The sequence below is a fragment of the Fundulus heteroclitus genome, chromosome 21 (genome assembly GCF_011125445.2).
Source record: "Fundulus heteroclitus isolate FHET01 chromosome 21, MU-UCD_Fhet_4.1, whole genome shotgun sequence".
NCBI lineage: Eukaryota > Metazoa > Chordata > Actinopteri > Cyprinodontiformes > Fundulidae > Fundulus > Fundulus heteroclitus.
In genome coordinates, this window is record NC_046381.1 from 30798200 (window position 1) to 30823116 (window position 24917).

Genomic DNA, 24917 nt, shown 5'->3' on the forward strand with positions numbered 1-24917 from the left:
CCCGCAGACTCACCTCCACAGAGCTTGCCTCCAGAGCGGTCACAGTTGAAGTTGTCACACTCGCAGAACTGGCCGCTGTACCTCTCCTCGGGGTTCTCCCGTTTGTTGCACTCACACGTGCCGCACACGCACTCTCCGTTGTTGCTGCAGATGTCCGTGCCGTTGTCTTTGCGGCAGGTCTGGTCCATGTCCTCCGTGGCCACGTCGTTGCTGCTGCACTCGCAGTTCCTGCCCACGCGGCCCTCGTTGCACCTGGGGGTCGAGAGTTGGGCGATGCAAAAGGGATTTCTGCGGAAGTCCACGCGTGGCCGAGAATCATAGCTGGGCGGTGGTCCTACCTGCAGGCGCCGCACTCGTAGGTCCCGTTGCCAAAGTGGCAGTCCGGGCTGTTCTTGATGCCTTTGCTGTGGCAGTCACACTCGCAGATGAAGTTGAGGGTAATCTCCACCTCCTCTGTGAAGCCCAGGGGCTTTACTTTGATGACCTCAGGCTTGCCTTGTTTTGGACAACCCTTAGAGGTGATGCTGATGTTAAAATGGACCTGCGTTTGAAGGAACAGATGTCAGGTGGTGGTGCTAGAACTCATCCTTAATATGCATCTTATTTTTCCTTTAAAGGCTAAAGCCTAATACCTTGAGTTAAAAAAAAAACCCTACAGTGAGTGTGGCCACAAATTATAAAAACTATTATAGCATATTACATTGTAATTTTACTGCCATCGTTTTAATGTATGGTAGCATTTTAAAACTAAACCAGAATATGTTCTACTGGACCTAAACGGGTCAGCGGTTCTCTGCTTTACATCTCTTTTAATAAAAATAGATAAACGGTTGAACCGTATCAACAATGCAGAGTGAATATTTGGTTTCTAAAAAGTTGTTACTTAAAAAAAAAACCTTTGCTAACAATTGACTACTGTGAAATCATTCACAGTAGTTAATCAGATGTTCAGTGTAGCTTTTATTCCAACCATGTTTGTTCATGAGGCCTAAAAGTTAATTTGCCTCCTTACAGATTTCCTGTTTTTGCTTTATTGCTACACAAAAATATATTTGATCATGAAACAAATTCTCTGTCAATTATTCTTTGAATGCAGATGACACCTGACTCCAAGTCTCAAACCTTCTACTTCACTCTTGTATGTGATGAAAATCTTTAAAAGTGAGGTTTCCCTCCTTGGTAATTTCCAAATCCGACCGCTCCTGGTTTTTTATTAACAGCACCATTTCATTCTTCTCTTAGCTGCTCCTATCTTCTTACAGTTTGTGCTGACTAACATCATTGCAAATTCAAATTGTGGTAAAAATGGGATGTTTTGAATGGAACTTATAAATAAAAGTTATTATTATTCTTATTATTATTATCATTTTCTTTACTACAACTAGAATATATGTGTTTTTACATTGAACAACGGTGTCTCCCTTGACCAATGAGAGACTGTATCATGTTTGTTACATACAAACAACGTTTTCCGCATCCCACCTCATCGCCGATGGAGATATTGGAGCACTTCCTTCCGTTTTCGCCCTTATTGGTGACTCCGTTCTTACAGCGGGACGTGTACGCTATGGTCACTCCCTCTGGAAGCTTGCTATTCTCCAGAATCACTTCAGAAGAAAGAGACTGCCAAAGCCCAAAAGATAAGACAACATAGCTTATTCAGTGGAATCCCATCTGGAAGCTTGGTTTAGGCAGCAGAGAATAAACAAAGGCTTAGCAGCAGATTAAAAAAAGAATGCAGGCTTGGAAAACACCTCAGCCTCCCTCAGAAAGCTGCGCAACGTTCATTCAGACCAATGACGACTTGATCAGGATTTTGTTGGAGAAGATTTGAACTTAAACTCCCAAAGAGTGTGCTTACATTATAAGCGTCTATGATGAGGTTGATGACGTTGCTTGAGTTGGCAGACAGGGTGCCTACTGCAGACTTTGGTATCAGATTTTTCAGTTCCTGTGGAGACAAAGAGGAAACATTTAGAACAGAGATTAACTAATAACAACATCATTCCGGTTCCCTCGTACCAGTGCGAGTCGGAAAGTCTTCAGAACCAATCTACATGTTTTCCGGGGCTCAAATGCATCAAAGTATTGAAACTGTGTGCATTGTTGTTAACTTCAAGCAGAGTTTTTTTCCCACATATATCAAGACTGCCATTATGTAACCATAATGGTTTTGGTCACGCAGAGTCCCAAATTACACACAGACACAACGAGACGTCATATTCAAATTGTCAGATTCACCGACACTTCCTCAGAAGCTAAAAGCGCGCAAATAGTCCTCAGCATCTGATAAGATTTAAATGTTTGGGTAAAAAAACATATAGCGGTCACTTTACAGACGACGTAAATTACTGCGCAGCAGCATGAACGTATCAGACATATGCTGCTTTCCGTTTGTAACTAAGGAGTCGCAGATTACCTCATCTCCACCTTTTTGTGTTCCGGTTTTCCTTTTGTGGGACAGTAGGAAAAAACACCGACCATCGCACTGTTGTTAAAACACTGACAATAACGCTGTTCTAGGCGGTATTTTGTGCAAATAAGCAGAGCTGAAACATCCCGCCGGATGAACACTGAATGGCAGCACCTGTACGACTGACTAAACGTCACATGAATAACAGAGAGCCACTACGAACAGTCAAAGTATGAGGTTTTACTCAATGTTGCAGCGAGTAGCAGTCATCATGAGTGCTGAAGTAGGTACCATCCTGTTACACCCACTTTCCCGCACGTAATACTGACTTTAGGGGCCAATCCAGTTACATTTTCCAGACCTGAAGGTCGAGAATACCGATTACAGAGGGCAAATGGAACACACCACAAACACTCCCTGAGAGGTTAAAAAATGTGCAAATAGTCATTAGCAAAAATGTAAATGTTCCAGATAATTGATGCTCAAGACAAAAAGGCCACAGTCAGGTCACAAGATGATGTAAAATACCGTGCAATTGCAAGAATGTATCAGAAAAACATTCCTGTAGAAGTTAAAAGTGTACAGGTAGCAAAAATCAGAATCTGTAAGTTAAAGGACTGTGTAATTTGCAAGGAAGTCCAAATAAACACTAGCTTATGAGAGACCGTAAATAATTCTCATTCGGATCAAGAACCTGTGGAACCAGCAGCATATTTGCATAATTTGAAATATATAGTTTCATTTAGCTAAAATCTCATCATGGTTATATCTCCAAAAGCTTTTAGGAAAGAAGGATGCTGATGGGGGCTAACCTGGTAAACGGGCTGGAACTCCTCTGTGACGGCGAAAATGGTCTGAATGTTGTTGTCGCTCAGCTTCTGAACCAGGTGAGCGATCGAGGGATAGTCCTTAAAAGAAACAAAAAAAAAAAGGGTCAGATCTGTAACTTTGCATCACAGTAAAGCCTTTTAAACTCCCAAAAACAGCAGAGATTCCCTACATAGTAGTGGCTCATTGTGTAAATGTTGTTCTCCAGGTGGCATTTCCCGTCGTTGGGGAGAACAATGCCACCCAGCTTGCCGTCTCCGGCAAAATGAAATCCAGCGTCGGTGGAAAACACCAGCAGACGAGTTACGTTCCTCCAGCCAATCTGCTCCTGTTAAAAAAAAAAAAAAAAAAACATGGAGAAAGTGTAAATAACAATCTGCGATCACCTTAAATCTCGGAAAACTAAGTGTTTAAATGAGCAACAAAAGAAACAAACAAGCTCTTGATTTACGGCCCCAAAACGTTCCATGTGAACACAGGAAACTCATAAAATACATTTTCCTGAAAGAAATCACCCCCATAAATGTTACTAGTTACATCTGGTGAGGTATAGCTGCAAGCCAGAGGCACAAATGGTGGGAAAAGCACCCTTAAACCTGGAGCCCAGTGGATCGGTGAACGGTAGCGATGCCTTTTGCTTACCCCGCACACGGCCACTTGCATGATGGCATCGAAGCCGCCCTCAGGGGAGTCCAGGTTCCCCGAGATCTGCTGCACGCCCACCAGGTTGTTGAACCTGGAGCCGTCGCTGGTCAGCGGCAGCACGTTCTTGTAGCTGAACGGGCTGGTGCAGTTCTGATCGCCCGTGCATGGATTGAGCAGCTTGGCTGGAGTGGTGCTGATGTACGGCATGACTGTCTTTTCCACAAAGGACCCGAACCCTTTTCAAAAAAGATGAAATCGGAGTCAGGCTTTGGGTGAACGGATCAAAAAGCCAATAAATTCCTACAGTGAGACAAACAGGCGGGATAAATACAGTCATAATACAACATCGAGACGAGTTGGTGTCTGAAAATCCATCTTCACTGTCAGCAAAGCAACAGACTTATTCCAGGGACTGCAGCTAAAAATATCGTTTTGGCTAACAATGGTGCAATGCTTTTAATGTGCAAAGTCCCTGTTAAACAAACCATTTCTGTTCTATTCAGCAAAATACAACAACTTATACCACAAACAACAAATAAATGGCGTAAAAGACTGAGCTTCCTGCAGGGTCCAGGTCGGTTTGAGGTCAAACGAAGAACGACCGTGTGGAATGGCCGCCATGCCCGCTCTCAAATAAGGTGAGGAATCAGTCATGCTGTGGGACTGTTGCCATTTTTCAAGTTTCCGAGTAACTTGCTGGAGAGCGTGGCAGAATGAACCCTTTGAACTTCCACAAGTTTTTCAATGAAAATCTGGTGGCCCTCTGAGAGAAAGATGTTAGTTCGTCATCAGTGGGTCGTCAATTCAAAACATGTGGTCAAATTAACACAGACATAGCTAGCCAGACCAAAAATAACAATAATAAAAAAAAATAACCCTTTTCCCTAAACCACCTCAGTCACCAGACTTAAATCCCATAAAAACCCAGTGGAATGAGCTGAAGAAAACACTAGATAATTTGCTCGGATTGGTATTTACACCACTATAAATACTAAATCTATGTTGGCTTTCCCCTAAATAAACGCATAACGCCTAATATAAATGTGGCCAAACTGTGTCAGCACAGAGAAATGATCGCTAAAGCAGTTTAGAAGAAAATCTGCCTTTTGTATAGTTTACAATAAGGGCCACACGCAAACTCAGGCTACCCACATGTAGCCCCTGCAAACACTTTAGTGGCAAGGCAAGGCAAGGCAAATTTATTTATATAGCACAATTCAGTACAAGACAATACAAAGTGCTTTACATGATTAAGATATACCATCCATCCATTTTCCAAACCGCTTTATCCCTCATGGGGTCGCGGGGGGTGCTGGTGCCTATCTCCAGCGTTCACCGGGCGAGAGGCGGGGTACACCCTGGACAGGTCGCCAGTCTGTCGCAGGGCAACACAGAGAGACAAACAGGACAAACAACCATTCACACACACACTCACACCTAAGGACAATTTGGAGAAGCCAATTAACCTAACAGTCATGTTTTTGGACTGTGGGAGGAAGCCAGAGTACCCGGAGAGAACCCACGCATGCACAGGGAGAACATGCAAACTCCATGCAGAAAGACCCAGGGTGTACTCGAACCCAGGACCTTCTTGCTGCAAGGCAACAGCGCTACCCACTGCGCCACTGTACAGCCAATATACCAAGATATACCAAAATAATAAAATGTAGATAGAAAATAGAATAAAAGCAAGTAGGGATAGAATGTAGTAACAAAAAAGAACATTAAAAACAGTAAAACTGTTTTAACTAGAACAGTCAAAGGCAATTTTAAACAGATGTGTTTTTTTTTTAGTGGATCATTTCCTAACTCCAGACAACAAAACTCTTCACATAACGAAGACTATTTTAAACTGTGGCACAAATAATTAGACACTGTACAATATGCAGTCTAATGGCTAGCATATAACTGAATTTGGTTAAACCAAAGACTAGCTAGCAGTGGTGGTGGTGGTGGTTAGTGGTGATCATCTGTAAGAGAAGGTTAACTTGTTCCTGTTCCATTAAATCTCTCCCGTTTCCATATATAAGAAAAGATTAGCTGTTAATATGCAAACACTCATTTAGAAAGAATCAAGTATCTATAAAAAAAAAAACATCCCAAAGGACAAAGATGTTAGTGTATTTTAAAACAATGTCTGATAATTGTTTCTTTGGTGTTTTCTGTACATTTTCAATGATTTTAAGGCAATAAATAGCATGAAAAGATTAGGATTTCTCAGATTCATCTTGAGGAGTTAAAGATGGAGAATCCATAAAAAGGTTTTTACTGAGAATAAATATCAGTTGTAAAGTTTTGAATGGGAGGCTCCAAGTAGCCCTCTGTGGGATACAAAGGCCTTATATGGCTGCTCTGCCACTGTGTATGTGTGTGCGATGATGAACATTACACAAAGAACATTAAACACGCTTTGTAAAGCTCTGAGGGAGAGAAACGTCTCGAGATTTGAGCGCGATCCGTTCCCAGTTTCTTCAACGACAATAAGATGCATAAACCAATCAGATGTCCTAACCTATCCTGAAGTCAGAGGTGATCTTTGACATCTCCTTCATCAGACTGGTCCCCAGGTTCTTCACGTTCTCCAGGTCATCCTTCATCGAGAAGGACAGGTCCATCAAGTAGTACAGGTCGATGGGGTAATCTTCAGCCCGCTTAAACTTCAGTTCAAAAGCCTGGGGCTCCCCTGCACACAAGGCACCAGAATATTAGGACAGCGTCACAGATGTGCGAACCCGGAGCAGCTTTGTTGAAACGCTAACGCACCCGAGCGGAGAGTGAGGCGGACTTTCTGGGGCTGGACCTGAGTGATGTCCTCCGGTTTCAAATTCTTTGGTGCTTTGTTGCGATCGGTCACCTCCGTGTTCTTGACGATTTTCCGTCTTCCAACGGGGTTCTCGATGAACGTCTTGTTGCAGCCCCTCTTTACCAGGGACTGCAGCTCGTCGCATCGGCTCGACACGGTCTCGCCCTGTTTAAGGAAGTTCTGGGAGGGCCGGCACAGAGACGGTTCAGGACAATCGAACGAGCGACACGCTCTCGACACACAACCAAAAGTTTTTACACTCCTGGCAGATTTATATTCAAGGTTGATAATTAAACAAACAGTTTTTTTCCTGACTGGCAGTAAGACTAATATTTTGGAGTGGAGTCCTGACCTGGAGTCAAAAGAGAATCTGATTATGAAGAAAGGCTTTTCATAATTTATTAAAATGAAAAACAGGACCTGCCTGTCATTTCCAATCAGAAACGGCTCTGGACAAAATTGACAGTACTTTGCAAAACAACTAAAACACATCGACACTGCATCATTGTGCAGCCGACGGCTTTGATTTACAGCACATACCGGGTCGCTACACCAGCCGCATTTGGCTCCAGCCTGGATGCACTCTCCGCAGTATTTGGCGTTGGCGCTAATGCACTCATTCCCCTCTGGACGGAAAACAAAGAGAGAGGAGGGGTCAGAGAGAGAGGGAGCAGCGCTGCAGACCATGTACATGTACGAATCAGAGCAAAAAGACTGAAGATACGGGAGATGCCCTCTTTGCAACCGGTCCCTGTATTCCAGGATGCTGCAGTGCGAAAGCTTCCTCCACGGGTTCATTTAACTCAAGTTTAAGGCACATGCCAACAAAATGACTTCAGGTGGGGAAAAGAAGCTGTTGCATCTTTAATGTCATGCAGTTTTCAGGACAAATGTAAAACAAAGCTTACCTTTCTGAGAGTAGGAGCTATAAAAGAGTCCGACGAACGCTATCAAGATCAGCTTCAGATCCATCTGAAAGCACAGGAGGAGACATGAGCACACGGAGGCCTTAACGTTTAGCTGGGGTTACAAACACCAGGAGACCTGCTTAACGGTCTGGATGTCGGCGCACGCTCTACGGCTGTGGAGACGAACGTGCCTGAGGTAACAGGCTGCAACTGTGAGCGGTCTGCTTTTAATCGGGGGTCATAAATTACCCCGGGATGGCTGCTTGACTTTCCTCTAGCGGTCACGCAGGAACAGGCAGCTAATTCAATTCAGAGTCAGAGCAGTTCGGCGCACGAACACGTGTCCACGTGGAGAGCAGCCCGCCGCCACTCCCAGATCTCCCCATCGCAGTAAATGGCAGCAGCTCCTCGGAGCCTACCTCTCCGCTGTCACTGATCCCACAGGCGTCCTGTCGGACTGCGTCGATGCATCCTGAAGCCAAGCTGGTGACTCACTAATGGTGCATTCAATCCTTTTACTCTAGTTTGTCCTCGCTGATCATTTTCTATAACCTACCCAGAAAGTCTTCTGTATATGTGACTCCCATGAATACGATCCACCCCCAGGACATCAGCTTGAATCATGACTGGTTGATCAGGAGTCATAATGTGTCATATCTCATGAGAGGCGGCGGGCCTGAACGGCAATTAGAACCAAGGTGTAAGCTAAGTATGGGATAATGTCCATTATCAGACATGAATGGACGACGCGGAGGCGTGAACCGTCCGACCAGCACCGTCCAGATTATACCATGGTCACTTACGAAATTAATAAATATTAAATCAATTATTAACACTTTAATGGGGGTTTTCACAGTTAAAATCGTTAAAAAAGTGTTTCACAAGAAGCGGCTGAGGGAACTATTTAATGTCTGTCGGTGTGACGCGCTGCAGAGGTAGTCAGCGTCTACTGTCTTGCTATTACCAGCCAACGTTTGAGCCAGCGCAATAATTTCGAACATTCAGGCTATTTGACCGGACCTTTTTTTGTTATAGGTGTCACACTTTGTAACGGAGACCCTGCAGCCAATCGGAATCGAGTATTCACCCAGACCATGGTATGACAGGATGTGATCGAAAGTCTCCAGAAAGAAGCACAGAATCAAACTCACTCTGAGATCTTTTTTTTTTTACAGGAATAACACATAAAATGTCTTTGCTGAAAACAAAAAGGTACACATTGGAGGTAAGGATTGTTATCTTACCCATCAAATTATGTATATATTTTAAGGAATGCGAAACGCGGACAGTATAGGGTAGTTCACGCGTGACGTCCCGCGTGACGTCAGCGCTACATCCGGGTCCCGCTGGTAGGCAGAAAACAGTACTGTTCTCGTCTACTACATGACAAAACGGGTGATTTAGAGCGTACTTTTACTTCGTTTATTTATGGAATCTAAGCAATGCCTACGACTTGTTGTGCTCCCGGTTGCACAGAGAGGCATTTCAAATCGTTGGATGTACGTTTCTGTCGTTTTCCAAAGGAGGAAGGACGAAGAAAGAAATTGATATTTTCAATGAAAAGAGCGCAGGCAGACACTCCCAATGGACTGGGGGGGCATCGTACTACGACAGAATTTGCAGTCTACACTTCATCTCCGGTAAATACAACTTAATTCTGCTCTAGTCATTGTTCTACTTAAATAGCGGCGGAGGGTACACAGATCGCTACACGGGCCGGAGAAGCGGTAGCAGCAGCAGCAGCAGCCGTTGTCTGAAGCAGCAACGGCTGCTGCTGCTTCAGACAACGGCTGCTGCGTAAACACTACACGGGCCGGAGAAGCGGTAGCAGCAGCAGCCAAGCAGCAGCGGCGGAGCAGGCAGCGGCTGCTCTGCCAGTTCACGGGCTGCGGCAGCAGCCAGTGGCTGCTGCGTAAACACTACACGGGCCGGCGCCGCCGGCTACACGGGCCGGCGCCCCGGCCCGGCTACACGGGCCGGGCCGGGGCGGCTAGCAGCAGCTAGCAGCAGGGGCTACAGCAGCTGCTGCTAGCTGCTGTAGCCCCTGCTGCTAGCTGCTGCTAGCTGCTGCTGCCATTACGCCCCGGTTCACGGGCGCTAGTACTTCTGTGTTTACGCTGCAATGTCGCCGACACCGCCACCCATTTTAACAAGACAAAAACACCTAAATAATCCGTAGTGAAATTTTTTTTTTTTTTAACCTACCGGGCCTCTGCTGAGACGCGGCCTGTGTCCGACGCCGCTTTGTGCTGTTGCACAAACATGTCTGAACATCCATCCATCCATCCATCCATTTTCTGACCGCTTAATCCCTCATGGCGTCGCGGGCGTTGCTGGAGCCTTTTTCCCGATTTAAAATAATTGTAGCCGTCCAGTGGTTTCATGGCTTTCGTGCTCTCTGTCTGTACTGGCCTGCCGTGTTTATAAGGCAGCTGTATGTCATGGTACGGAGCGCTTGGCCAGCATTTCACAGACTCGCTCCGTCCCTTAAGGCTTTTGCTGTGTGGATCTGGCAATCTGATACCATCAACCATCAACTTACTCTTAAAACGATCTTGTAGTACGTTATCTAAAGAAGAAAAATACGCGGAGAACTCGTCAGTTTCTCTGTTTGCGTCCGCCATTGTGTTCGTCTTTTGCCTACCAGTCCGGCGCGCATGCGCGAAAAACCCGCCTCAAAACAATAACAATGAACTGGTCTATATGGTGAACACGTGCCGAAGGCAGCAAGCTGCAAGCTAAAAAGAGGGAAATGTCTTGGATGTTAAAAGCGCCGTAGGCAGGCCTCACAAGGTGAAAACATACATGAGCTTTGGGCAGAAGAACGGCGGATCTCTAAGGAGGATTTGGTTTTAGTCAAGATGAAGGGAGGGATGTCGAGAAAACGCTCAGCTGTTTGTTAACTTCACTGTCCTGCAACTCTACCGAGGAGCGGCAGACGTGAAGCCCAGACCTGCACCTCACTCTGACACTGCCGTATTGAGAAGACATCAGAGTGTGAACATTGCATAAAAGGGACTGAATATTTCATAGGGTATTTTTCACAAGCCTATAAGTAGAGTTGTAACAATGAGAGAGCAGCTCTGCGTCAGTGGCCGACACGAAACAGTCCATGGACTGCTTCGCCTGTGGATGGGTGATGGGGATGCTGCTGTTCTAGCCAAGCTCCGGCAGGACAACCGAGACTGCTATGTGTTTGTTCACAGGTTTTAGGAGACCTGGTACAGACCGAAGCTTTTTAAACACACAACGGGACAAAATGTTATTGAGAAAGACGGCTTGGGAAATGTACTGCCTTGCTAAAGTCTTCATACCCCTGGAACCTTTCCCACCAGAAGCTTCTATGTATTTTATTGGGATGTGATGCGCTAGAGACCAACACACACTGGTGCATCGTTGTTGCAGCAAAGCTCTAACTCAGCCAGGCTGGATGCAGAGCAGCTGTTTTCCAGTCTGATTCTCAACTGTATTTAGGTGTGGATGTTGACAGGGCAATCCTAGCATATGAATTTACTTCAAGCTCAACCGTTGCGTTGCAGTTCAGGGCGGTGGTGCCGCTTCGTAGTAAACCTCTGGCCCAGCCTGACAGTGTCCCCACCCTGTTTCACATCGGGGGATGGTGCGTTGCGGCTGCTGGTTTTCTGCCACACACACGTAGCCTTTGGCAGGTCGGCCAACAATGTCTATTGTGGCCTTATTTGGCTTTTTGTTTGTAGGAGTGGAGCGCCTGAGTCCTATCAACAGATCCTCCCACATGAGCTGTCAATCACTGCAGCCCCCCAAGAGAAACTATGGGTCTATTATCTGCTTCTCTGGTTCCTGCTCTCCTTGCCAGACCTAACCTGCTACAAAGCTCTAAACCAGGGGCGTCTAAAGTGAGGCCCCTGGACTGTGTGGGCCCCAACTGCAATTTAAGAAGGATTTGACTCACCAGTACAGGTGACGATGCAGATGGTGCTTTTATTTTGATTAAAAATGTTAAAGACAAGTTAAAATCTTGTTACAATGAAAACTGTCAGGTACAACACAAAGTATTTGTCTTCTACTAGCCACATTCTCTTTATTTCATAGGACCACATATATCCATTGACTTTTATTCAATTGCAGACTTTGGTGCACCAAAACCTATTTGTAATTCATTTATTAAAACTGGCTGCAACAAAGCAGTTGTTTTTAGAGAAAGACTGAACCAGATCCTGCTCTTATTGCTATATATTTTTTTCCAAATGAGCCTAAAATAATTTGCAGACTGGACGACCACATCTTAATAAGGTAAAAGTGCAAAACCCTGGATCTGCAATGATTTACACACCCCTTTCCTACAGAAAATCTGTCCAATGTGTTTAATTAAAATATTACATGGCCATATACTGTAGAGCAGATAAAACATACATTTGCAAAACAATTTTTGTCAAATTGTTGCTTTTTTAAACTTATTTTTTGGCTCTCGAGTACTTTTTCCCTGATGATTGTGGCCTGTGTGATGAAAGGTCTGGACACCCCTGCTGTAAACAAGCCTCCTTGACCTGCGTGATGTTACTCTTGGCTCTTCTATGCCATTTTTTTTATTTTATTTTTTTTAGATGCATTTCTTTACCAAAGCTCTGAGGTCTTCCCAGGACAGCTGCATTGCAGTTTAATGGTAGCAAGAAAGAAAACCCGCCTGGCAGATTAGCTTTGGTGGCACTATGTAGCACCATTAGTCATGCTAAGGCAATGAAAGCTGCATTAAAAAACCCGGAGGAAGAGCCGAGGAAACGTTGGGATTTATCCACACCTCCACACGTCAGTGGTCTAAGTTTAGCATTTAGTCATACTGGCTAGTAAGAGTTCAGAAATGTACCAAAACTGAATAAAAGCCGGAATGTGAAGCCAGCCTCCTGCCCGACTATTAATCAAAAGCTCATGGGGAGTCATTCCTCGGAGACCTTCCACAGAAGCTAGCGTCAGACACGCTGGAGATCCAAGCATGAGGTTCAAATTAAATCCAGAAACACGGAGATAAAGTGACAAAAGCTTCTTTTTGCTTTTGTTTTTTTTTTTATGTACCAGTTACTGCTGACCTTTAATAGACGCTGGATTATAAAATTACATTGCATACCCTGTTGGTAAAAGAGGCTCTTACAGTGTGTGTGGTGTTGACCGATGCATTCCTAAATGCCTCTGTGTGTGTGTGTGTCTATGCGTGTGTGTGTGTGTGTGTGTGTCCATTTAAATAGACACAGAAGGGCAGACAGCCTGTCTACAACCCCCAGATTAGATCAGATGGCTTAAATCTCCAGCGCTGTGCACAGCTCTGATGTTTTCGTCTCTGCATTTCCATTTATTTAATAAAAGAAGAGAAGGCATAAGCAACTACTAGTGAAGGTGACACGACGGTAAAATAGTTACTGAGAACATGGGAGAACCTCATCTTAAAACAGGAATTTAGAGATACAGGTTTAACTACTGAGAGTGTAGTCCGAATGAATAACACATTATTTCCAGAGAAAAATTATAAATTTCACACCATGCTCCTGCAACACAAGATACAAATATCCTCCTTTGACTGTAGCCCAGGTTCTGTTTTCAGTTCAACTTTGGGAGTTCTAAAGAAGCCATTCAGATGCAAACTAAGCCTATAAAACCCGAGCTGGGAGTCAAGTGTTTTCAGTCTCATGGAGTTTAGAGGAATGCATGGTTTAAAAAAAAAAAAAAAAAAAAAATATAGACGTAGCGTCAAATAGCTAAAGCTTAAGGAAAAAAACGCAGAATAGAACTATCTTTCTATTCTTCCTATTCTCATGTGTTGCACCAACTAACAACGCATGAGATGATGTGGTGTGAATTGGCGCTATATAAATAAATATATAAAAATAAATTATTTTGACTAACATGTTTTGAAGCAGAAACGCATCTAAAAATTGCAGGACACCGGACCTCAAGGACTGGAGATTGACACCATTACTATATACCAAGAATAAATCGTTACGTTTGCGTAACTCCAAAAGAACAGAGACAAAAACACCTATAATGATCAAGCATGTCCATTTCTCTAATAAGGAACAGTTGTTTAAGCTTCATTATTACTTCTATGTTGTATTTTCTGTCCAAATCTAAATAATAATGTGGTCCAAGGCCCCCTAAATAATTTATAGCCCACGACTGAACCTCTGCCTGGCTCCTGTTGACTAAACTGTAAAATGGAGTCACTCAGGAGGTATGTTTAATGAAAGCCTCTCTCTCTTCTTTTCAGCAGACTCCCACAAAGGAAGAGGGGTCTGATTTGATGCTCCTCAGATTCACAATCCTCTGACTTGGTCTCAGATATATTAAAATGAGATGAAAACAACTATCCCCAAATGTGTTAAAAAAAGGAGCTTCACAGCAGGGGAGGGACTGTAAACTCGTAAAAAAACAAAAGTGGTGAAGTGATAGAAAGGCCAAATCATGCAGCCCAAACTGTCATAGCTTCACACGCTGAAAAAAAGATTCCCCCCCCAGAGCTTGTGCAAGACACACTAAACTGTAAATCAAGTCCCGAAAAGCCCACAAAGTTTAGAAACTGCCATTTTGAAAGAGCACCAGAATGCCGAGACAGCATTATCTCGTCATACTCAGATTTATGAGCTCTAAAATGTACCTACCTGTTTCATAAACAGCTTGTGCCAAAATTATAACAAAACACAAATGTGTGAAGGTTAAAGGAAGGGTTGGGTTATAGTTCTGTGGTTGCAGAACTCAAATGTTTAAGCGCCTAGAGAGAACAAGACGGCGTAGACGTTACAGGCCGCTCAGCGTGGCTCTTACACGTTTATTTAGCTGTCCTTGTCATTCCTTCGCTCAGACACTATTCTCGTCACACACCTGAACTGTGACTAATGGCAGCTCAGTTTTTTTATGGCCTCCACACAGATCCATCGGCCAGCAGGAGAGGCTGGCACATGGAACAGTGTGGGTGCGGCTCTAACAGGGACTGAAGTTCCAAAGGCATTGCTGAGACGTTGAACGCTGCTTGACCGTGTTAGCAACCTGTCATACTGTTTCTAAATTTTAGGAAAACGTAAACCACGTCATCCCCAATTAGTGGGAGTTGAAATTGCAGCGATACACCAAGAAATTTGCTGACGACTGGAATTGTCGTCATCTTGCTAGGCCCTGACTGTATGCTGGGTATGCGAGCTCCCAGGCTGTGATGATAAGAACACCCTTTGGTGTGGACGTGGTTACTGAGCGAAGAAGCCTCTAGGTTAGCTTTGTTGCAGTTTTGAAATATGAAGTCAGATGAAGCTCAAATGGCACAAGAATCTATTTGAAAGGAAATATTCCCTATGGAGGACTGCACGCTGGATAAGTTGCTTGTACTACTAGCTAATAGGCTGAATCAACCTTTTCAGCCTATTAGCTAGATGTCAAAAAGCCTCGGTTTGGACTGCAGTCCTTTGTATGATTCAATGCATCACCGCAGCGTCATTGCCCGCTCCGCCCGTGCCAAAAAAACACTACTGCGTGTAGGTTCTCACCATGTACTCTGAGAACGTACACATGTTGGGCGTGGTCTGGGCTACAAGTAAAAGCTAAATAAGCTAGCAGAATGCTAAGCTAATAAATTGCTAACCTGAACAAATCAATAAAAGAACCGCAAAATTCACTGCTCAAACTCCAGCTCATTACGTAGACACAAGACAGTGCTGCTTTTATAACCCCACCGCGGCAGAGCTGCTGCCACGTCAGTTTCTCCATGTGATGTCACAAAAACTTTTGAACCAGTAGCAATACTGAGTATCCCCGTTGAAGCTTAGGAGGGTGGCAAACTGACGGTTTAAGACACAAAAGCAGGATTTCAACAGTTATGCAGTATATTGTGAATAAAATAACCGGGATATTTAGACACCAATATAAGGCAGCAATGTTAACGGTTATCAAAAAAAAGTTGATTTGGGGGTGAAATATCCTTTAAGGATGGAAAGAAGGGTGGACGGCTTTTCAATTCTGTTCATTTTAGTTCTTAAACAGATTGGTATGGACAAGTCAAAATTAGGATCAGTGCATTAGAAAACTCTTCATTGCTTTATAGACTTCCTGGTTAACCAAGACTTAGAAGTCCAACAATATATCACTTAGTCCAGCCTATTAACAGCTCAAACATCCTCAGGAAACACTGATGAAGAGGGTTGCACACAACACTGGTTCTCTTTTAACTTAAACCATCCAGCAAAAAGTCTTAGAAGTGCTGACCTCAGTAGCAGCGCCATGAATTACGACCAGTAGCATCAGCAAATAAGCAGTAGAGACACTACAAAGAATACGCAGCAACAGAGCGGGTCTTAGCCTAAAGTCTGTGTGCCCTTTGAGGCGGGGGTTGTGGTGCTTCCCTTATGCAGAACGGGTGGGAAAGGAAGGAACGGAAAAGACGGAAAACAGGAAAGGGCGGTGCGGAGCTTGGTTGACAGAGGGTGGCATTGAGACACGAGGAGAATGCTTAACCCGTTGCTTTACATCCGTGCCATGTGCCTGCTTGGTTAGCTAGTTCATTTTAATTTAAGGTTGTGAGTTAGAAAAAAAAAAAGCAACGTAAAGAAGTCCGTGAGAGTTCAGTGACATAATTAATGGCCTGCCAATGTTTTGTGGTTTTAATTAAAGACGACTTAAAATGTTCTGGGATATGTCCTGCCATTCCAGTGCTGTCTGGGACATTTTTTGCCATCCTCCTGCCCTCCCTCCCCCCCTCCCCTCTTCCACTCTCATATCGCCCACACAATTGCCTAGCTCCCTCCCCTCCATACCAGCGGACCCTCTGCCTCCGCATAACTTCCAACAGAGATGAGTGGGCAGCATGTCTGAACTCTGAGACATACAAGCACATGAGTGTTAAAGAAGAATACCAAACAGAGTGCGCCTGTGTCCAACAACCCTCTCCCCCCATCCCCCCCCCCCCCCACACACACACACACACACAGCTTCCCACCCTGATCTGATCCAGAGGACCCTCTCATACCAAACAAAAGGACAGAATCAGGCCGCCCCCTGGGACCATGACAGACTTTGATACTCCAAATACCCACACTCACTGCCCCGCCCTCTCTGTCCTGAGAGAGTCTCTGTTAGGAATAACGCTAATGAGGCATGCTGATGCCTTGACTCCTTTGAGTCTGCTTAGCATTTAGGAATGATCTGAGGATTACAGGTTGATACCAAGCAGAGGAGACTCTTTTGTTTTATCACAGAAAAAGAGCACAAGTGGAATAAAAGTGAAGGCAAGCGAGCGACAGCAGCGAGCCATTAGGTTCACAATTTTCAACATTTTTACATATGTAAAAAACATCCTTTTGGACACCTACCCAGAAAAAAACTGTACAAAAATATTAGTTATTTTGATGAACCCCAATTTCTTATAACTGAGACATAGAACATATGTATGTTCTGTACACATAATACACAGATCAGAATGGTCCGATCATGAATACAGCATATATTTTCTTCACATGGTATCTTGATTTAATTTTTCTATAAAGAACAAAATACAAAATAAAAAAATCTAAAGGTTTAAAATGGAAAAAAAATAATGAGGGGGATGGGGGAGCAGCAACGCAAAGAGCGTTGAGGCTCCAACACACAGCACGGTTGCACAGTTAAGACATAATTATTTCCGAATGAGAAAAAAAAGCAGCTCATAAACAGCTTAAGTAATGTTTGAATGCATATTATTCGTGGGTTTTGTTTTCTGACCCATAGTGCAGCGGTGGCTGGTTCTGAATGAGGGCTTCACACCATGCAGCCTCTCTCCTCTCTTCACGGTGTTGTGTGAAATTCTGTTCCCCTGTTCACACAACACTGATGTTATATGAAGCGCGGTTGCAGATTCTCCTCACCAGTCCGCGGCCCACTAACCCTGACCCCGCAGAACTCACCCCCAAACCTAAAGCACTTGGTGATATGATCCAGAATCATCTCGTCTGAGGCTGAATGGAGGTTTCGGAGATGTAGTTGCCTCTCATCATCTTCTTATAAGCACTTTTATCGAAACAAAACTATGACCAAAATAATAAACAATAATAAAGTCAGGGTTTCATTTCCAGACTAATAGTGATTTTGCAACAAATTTACATGATGAGATTTTTTGATAAATATTTACCAGTAATTTGGACATATTAGTGGATAACGTTATGTATGGGAAAACTACTAGAACAGTCTGGCACGTTCACAAAATGGCACTATGGATCATTTCTCCGTTATCTTTGAAAGTACAATCTCCGGGCGCGCTCGTGGCGCGGCGGGTAGCGCGACCCATCTACGGAGGCCTTAGTGCTTGCTGCCTTTAAAGTCAAGGTTGTCTCTGGGAGGAAGAAATCTCCATGGAGAAATGCCCCATCAGTGAGATTTGAAAGAAAACTTTGTCATAGGGTTGAACGACAATGGCGTAAAACCCGACTTCACGTTTATTAAGAAATCGTCAAAGAGAGGCTGCAAAGCTATCACTCATCACTATAACATGCAAGGGAAGTGTTCTTTGTGGAAAAAAATAAACAAAAACATCAACAATGCTCGCGCTGTATTCACCACAGTTGAAAGATTCATAAAACCTCCTGTTCCACCGAGCTCCACACATCCACCTGGAATCGCTGCCATTGGGAGGGATTTTAATACCACATAAAATGGACGAGCCAAATTATGATTGGCAGGCAGGATTTTTGTAGTTGTGACGTACCAGTGAAGCGACTGTTTGGATTCAGACAACAATGGCGGCTCACAGCAAGGAAGCTTGCGTATAGCATTGATGCTGCTATCTCATCAGTGTTTCATCAGATTTTCATACCGGCCCATGCCTAGTCTACACTGGGTTCTGCTATATTTTTATTGTTATTGCCTTATATTTTTTTGTATATTTAACTCTGGGGCTAAGGGTCTTGCTCAGGGACCCAGAGTGGCAGTCTGAGGGATTCAAACCCAGAAATTTGAAACCCCTCCAGGCACAAGCACCCTGCTCTGTAACCCATATGCCATCACTCCCAAATTGGTGTTTAAAATAAAAACGAAAAAGAAAAATGAAGTCTGGACATCATGTGATGTGAGAGGAAGAGGAGAAATGAGAAGTGAGAGGCTGCCCCACATCTGTTGATCTAAAATCTAGAAACCAAACCTCCTCCCAGTCGCCCCCATCACTGCAACAGAACCAGCTTTAAATGCTAAACAACCATTCCGGCTTCGTAAAACAATAAGCTGCTTTGAGAAACAGACATAAAAACATCTCACTGCGCCATAGCAGAGAAGGGAAGTGACCTCTAGCTATAACAGTGTAATGTACAATATAATGTAAACTATAATGTAAAAAGCAGATACAGTACAGTTTTTCAGACTGCTACTGACCTGGGTGTAAGACTGGACAGTGATCTTCTCTTTCCATGCTCAGATTAAATCACCGGTCCTGCTTTTTCTGACTGAGACAGCCGACCAAAGTAAAACTATCGCTTCCACAGCATCTTTTTCAGATTTTAATCCATGCTTTTATCCCATCTCGTTTGGATTAGTGTAATCCATTTTACGAAGGGCTTAAGAAAACTTTAGTGACTCAACTGCAGCTGGTCCGAAATGCTGATGCTCACCTTTAGACTTGCAAAAAAACGAGAGAACATTTCTCTTATTTTAGCATGAATATACTGGCTTCCGTTTTGTCCCCGGCTTGATTTTAAAATTATTTTATTTGCTTGTAACTGTCTTCATGGCTTTACTCCTCATTCTCTGTCAGGTCTGCTTCACCTGCGCCTCCCTCTCACTGGATCGGGTCAGCAAACCCGTTTTTATTAGTCGTTCCAAAGACAAAGAAAGTGTGGAGAGATGGCGCCGCGTTGTCTGTCATCACACCAAAACTATGGAACAAATTAAAAAGTCTTTAAATCTTCTCCTTTATCTTTTCTGGTTCTTAACCATGTTTGAGGTGTAGGCTTTAGTGATTGCATTAATTGTTTTTTTTATGTATTTATGTATCAAAACCTATATTTTGTCTTGTTACAATGTTCTGTTGTTTCATTAGGTTTTTATAGTGTGTAAAGCACTATGGCCAACTGAGATGTATTTTAATGTGCTATAGGAATGAAGCTTAGTTAAGGTAGGGTAATTATGCAGTGACACTAAGAGAAGAGAAATGGACATTATTTTTTCCTGTGGGGCTGGTATCACGAGAACCATGATGTGAGTTGGGCATTTGGTTTCACTGTTGGCTAAAATAAAACTCTTGTGAATTCTTCAAGCTTGTGATGATCTGCTCGAACTTGCTGTTCATTACTCTGCTGGTCTTAAGAGTCAGCATAACCAACATGTTACCAATAAGATGTAAAAATGGAGAGCTCAGAATATGGCAGCTACCTTCAGATAAAATCGAACTGGATATTTATTTTTACTTTTATTATGGCACAAGGATGGTACTACTTAAATCTGGATGGTTGTTTTATAGAAGTAAGAGCCCACACAGTCATCTACAGATCGGATGGTCAGCTTGGGCTAAAAGTCTCTGTATTAATATAGGTTATAACACCAAACTCACACATTATAAAGCCCAGAATCTCTGGGATATCTGTTGACTTTTCATTCCTAAAATAAAGAAGTTGTTTTCTAAGTAACTCACTATGATGACTCAGGAACATGAACGCAGCTATTTCACTTGTTTCCTGATCAAGAATTTGGAGAATAATATTTTGCAAAGCTTCTGAAATGTTTCCTTCTGAGGCCCTGTGTCTGCACTATGATCTATCGAGAAACTAATAAGAGGAAATCCTCGCTTTCGTTTAGATCATTCGTTTAAGACAGAGTCTGCTTCCATCTGTTCTGTTTTTCTACCTCCTGTTGCCCCATATATTGTCTCTCCTGCCAACATTCCTCCTGCGTTCAGCAAAGGCTAAACATACACCTCTGGAGGGGATGTGGCCTTGAAAACACTCTCATGTTTCCAGACAGAAAATCTATAACACCTAACCAGAAAATGATATCTCTTTTTGCTTCCAAAATATGTTTCCATTGTATAGCCTCCCTTCACCATCAGGCCTTATTCCCACAGCACACAGGAGAAACAATGAAGGAGAAAGCCACAACCTTTGGAGCACAGCCAGCTGGATATAGCCGTTCATGACTCTATTTGTGTGTTGAAAATAGCTGTGCTGTGCTAACAGAGGTTATTTCTGACTCCCCATGTGGCTGCACCGAGCTCTCAGTAACATTGACTTAAACGGTTTTCCCACATCCCCTACACATGGTCCGATCCCTTCAAGGCATCTTCCCGAGGGACTGTACGAGAAGCCAACAAATGATTAATTTAGGAAGCAGCTCTTTAAAACCGTCACACGGTTTTGTGTCTGTTCACGCATGTTGTTGTCTGAAAAATGTGTTCTACCAGGATCTGAACCTGAAGAAATTGTATTGATGTAAAAGGCCTGTACTTGTGTAGCGCTTGATCAAGTCCGCGAACCCCAAAGCCCTTCACACGGCATTCAGTCATTCACCCATTCGTTCACACGTTGATGGTGGTGAGCTACATTGTGGCAACAGCTGCCCTGGGGCAGACGGACAGAAGCAGGGCTGCCATTCAATCGCCGCTATCGGACACTCTGGCCCTCGGACCACCGCCAGCAGTAAGCCAACAACGTGCCTTCATCTGGCTACTACTTTCTTTGGATGTTGTTAGCAGACTTAAGTTATCGGAACCCAATACAGGAGAATCTAACTGGTCTGCTGACAGTTTCCAAACTTAGCGAGAATGCTAATCCGTCGAACTGAAAGTCATGTAATTGTTTCAGTATATTTAGCGGGACTGTGCCCACCACTGGGTGAAACGTACAATGTGCTGTTGAGTCCGGACTGATTAAGCTACTTTTGCTGCCACTGTCTTGTTCTATCTCTCTTTCACCTGACCCATTGTGGATAAATGTTTACTGCCCTATACAGAGTCCAACAGCGTGGCCTAGTAGCTATAGCCCCATTTACACTACCCTTGTTAAACCGATCCATGCCAAGACCAGTCCGAGCTTGGATCAGTTAACCAAGCCGAGCCGACCGTTTACACACCAAGCTTATCTCGGTTCCTTGTTTGCTCTTCGCCTCCTAGTGACGATCTGTGGTACTGATGCTCTCTGGGATTGAAGGCGGAACCAAGCAAAACAAAACGGCGGCGCCCGTAACATTCAGGATGTTATGCTTGATATTGTGATATTTCGGTGTTTGCGGAGAGTCAGGGGAAGAAGGCAACCATTGGTGAATTTACTTGAGAGAGTCGGCTCTCAGAGACGCTGAGGTTCATCACACTGCTAAGCAGAATCATCTCTGGAAACCGTGTGGCACGGTAAGGAAGCTAGTATTATTATAAATGTCTGAAATTTGTCTGAATGGAGTGTGAATCGGGACGTGCAGCCAGACACGCCGGAAAACCCGCGGACAGTCAGCTGACTGTAAGGGGATGACGCGGTCTGCTCATGCGCTCTTCGTTATCAGATAACCAGGATAAAAAAAAAACAGTCCGAGACCTCCCCAGGAACTGGTCTGCATTTAGCGCGGTCCGGTTATGTCTGCTGACCATTTACACACAAGAGTTATCTCGGTTACCGAGCTCGGACTGGTCTCGGCTCAGTTAAAAAAGGGTAGTGTAAACAGGGTATAAGCAATCATGAGCTGAATTAATCATAACATAACATTGTAGAGTAAATTGTGTGGTTAATAGTGATGGTTCCTGTAAACTCCACGTAGTGCTTAAATATAAAAATAAAATAACCTTGAGCACAGAAACACAGTCACATGTCCTGTGGTTTAATATAGTATTGCTTAGTGTCCAACAGTGCAAACGCTCTAGAGGAGAAACCACGATAGAGTTGCCAACTCCATCAATTGGTTCTTTATAGTACGTTTACTGGTGGTTACATTATTGAACCTTGTGACCCCTGACCTAAAGGTAAGTAAAGTAGAATATATTGATAGGATGCACATTTCTTTGTTTATTCATGTGTCAATATTTGTGTTGGTCCTGTAAAAGCAAACGCACAGTAGCCTTTCACAAATTCCCCACACATGCTGAGCCTGCTTTTCCTCAGCCGAAACACAGGAAACTCAACTTGAGCACACAGGAAGCCTGTCTCTAAATGGTGAGGAACGAGCCAACTCCCACTCAAAAAATGACATACTGGGTTTTCAAAAGTGTGTGAGAAGGAAAGACAGAGACAAAAGAGAGGCCATACATGACTGCCCTGCTGCAAAGAGTTTCAAATGTTGTCCTCTGACAAGAACACAGCCAGAGGAACCAAGTGGAAATCAGCAAACAACTGACGCACATGTCCATTCTCTAGGTCAGTTTGCAAAAATCAGCTCAACACTGGAGGTGCTAACACTGTACAGGGTAATATTTAGATGAATGACAGCAGTTGACGGTAGGGCAAATATTTGCAGCTGTGAAGAGATTGATAAAGAGCTGGGCGACAGAAGCGAACATGTTTTAAAGAGTATTTGTTAGCTGCTCCATAAAGACAATTCCCCCCATCCAGATGAGCATAGCCAAGTTCAGTCTTAACCTAATTCAAACCCTTCAACAGGCCATCTGTGGGCCCCTCCACCACATATCAGCTGAGCTGTGAGAGCAAGAGAACTGGAGCATTAACAACACTCAGATGTCTTTCATTAGGGCCCAGACTTAACACTTTAACTCATGGCTTCCATTTCCGTGGCTGCGGGAGAGAAAAGGGCTGTGCGGAGTTTAGCAGTTAGCACTCCACAGTTACGCACACTTCCTCCGGGGAACAGTTAAAGAAGTGCATGTCAAGGGTGATTAAAAGAAGTTCACTAACCGGACACAACACTTAACAATGCATTTAAACGTTTGAGAGTCGGTAAACAGAACAATAATCCTTTTGCAACTGTCCTTAAACTGATTCGTTTTTAGCCTTGAAGAACATTCAGATATTAACAAGTAGGATAAAAGAAATCACAACGTGCAACCCACTTTACATATTTAGACATCAGGAAACAAGGCAAAAGGTACAAGGGAAGTCCATTTCATACATTCTGAAAATGCAAATCTAGTCCCACTTGTCTGTACAAGCATCTCCTTGTAATAAGCTGCTGCTACCACATGATGGTGGTAATGAACCAAGTTGTTCAACTGCCATGAAGCAGCAAAGAAGACTGCTAGTGTTGTTAGCGTCGGGCAAAGCTGCGTTACGCTTCGAACCAGGATTCCAGTAAATCTTTAAGGCTGGGGTTCAAAGAATAACTCCCTGGACTTAGTAACAACTTAGTAACAAAGAAAATGTATCGCCACAAGGCGGGCGAAACTAGCAATGATGAATGTGAGCTGGTAATTTGGTTAGCTAGCTGGATAGCACCCCAATTAAACATGGACAATGCTGGTATTGCATACTCAGTGCAGTCTAGCAGCAGTTGCTCAGGCTAACCTTCGTAGGATAAACGTGATGAAATATTATTCATCACAGATTAGTTGTTCATCCTTGTGTTATAACGGCTATGTTCTTGTCTATGGCCCATCTTTTCAGCAACATTAGAATGCTTGTTTGTATACCGCCATGTTTGGAGCAACAATAATTAGCGCTTTAAGAATGTTGGGCATAATGAAGACATGCTGTTAAACGCATAAAACTCTTGAGACTTTTTCCAATGTGAGCTGTATGGAAGGCAATACTCAAAAACATAGGGACTAATTATAAGTAAATGTCATTTCTGTCTTTAAAACATCATGCCGAAGACGGACATATACCATTTTGACTCATATGTTAACATTTTATTTTTTTCAGGGTTTCAGTTGCAACAATTTGCACTTTATCTCTGTGTCTTACATGCAAATTGTACATTTGCTCGAAAGAAGAACTCCCTAACTCTGGTCAGCTCTCCAAAGGTCTAACCGTTTAAATATCAAACAGATAACACACAAGACAGGATTATTATTACAGACATGTCCAGAATAATAGTGACTGTTTTAAACCTAAAGTGGTTCTTACTAGCTACCCTACACGGTTTGAATGGATGTTACTGATAGAAAGAGCTTGTTTCTCTTCCAACCAATAAGTAGTTCTTCTTAACTAAGCTTTTTTTATACCAGACAGCCAGATTAGTCAGCTACTCTACTTCAAAACAAAAAATAAGCATATTCTCCCCATACTAACCTCTTAAAAAATTAAATAGTGTACATACACCTACAGTCACATTCATTCATATTGAATATTTTGGAAAAGTTAATTTATTGGCTCTAAAGTAAGTCCTTTCAGGTAAGCAGGTCATTACAACTTGCACAAAGTCTTGGCAGCGTTTTTACACCAGATGCCCTTCCAGGATTCAAACCCTGGTCCCTGGTCGT

General features: G+C 43.5%; 1 protein-coding gene across 2 annotated transcripts in view; it reads right to left on the reverse strand.

Moving 5' to 3' along the window:
- itgb1a (integrin, beta 1a) overlaps positions 1-24917 on the reverse strand; it is a 38202-nt gene that overhangs the window by 7703 nt on the left and 5582 nt on the right. For both annotated transcript variants that reach the window (XM_012865050.3, XM_021317773.2), the window contains exons 2-12: positions 7598-7661; positions 7230-7315; positions 6650-6869; positions 6399-6569; positions 3884-4122; positions 3414-3569; positions 3226-3321; positions 1862-1951; positions 1483-1623; positions 339-541; positions 14-252 (exon numbers count right to left, since the gene is read on the reverse strand). In XM_012865050.3, coding sequence (XP_012720504.2) covers positions 14-252; positions 339-541; positions 1483-1623; positions 1862-1951; positions 3226-3321; positions 3414-3569; positions 3884-4122; positions 6399-6569; positions 6650-6869; positions 7230-7315; positions 7598-7661 — 1705 coding nt within the window. The remainder of the gene's footprint in view (positions 1-13; positions 253-338; positions 542-1482; positions 1624-1861; positions 1952-3225; positions 3322-3413; positions 3570-3883; positions 4123-6398; positions 6570-6649; positions 6870-7229; positions 7316-7597; positions 7662-24917) is intronic.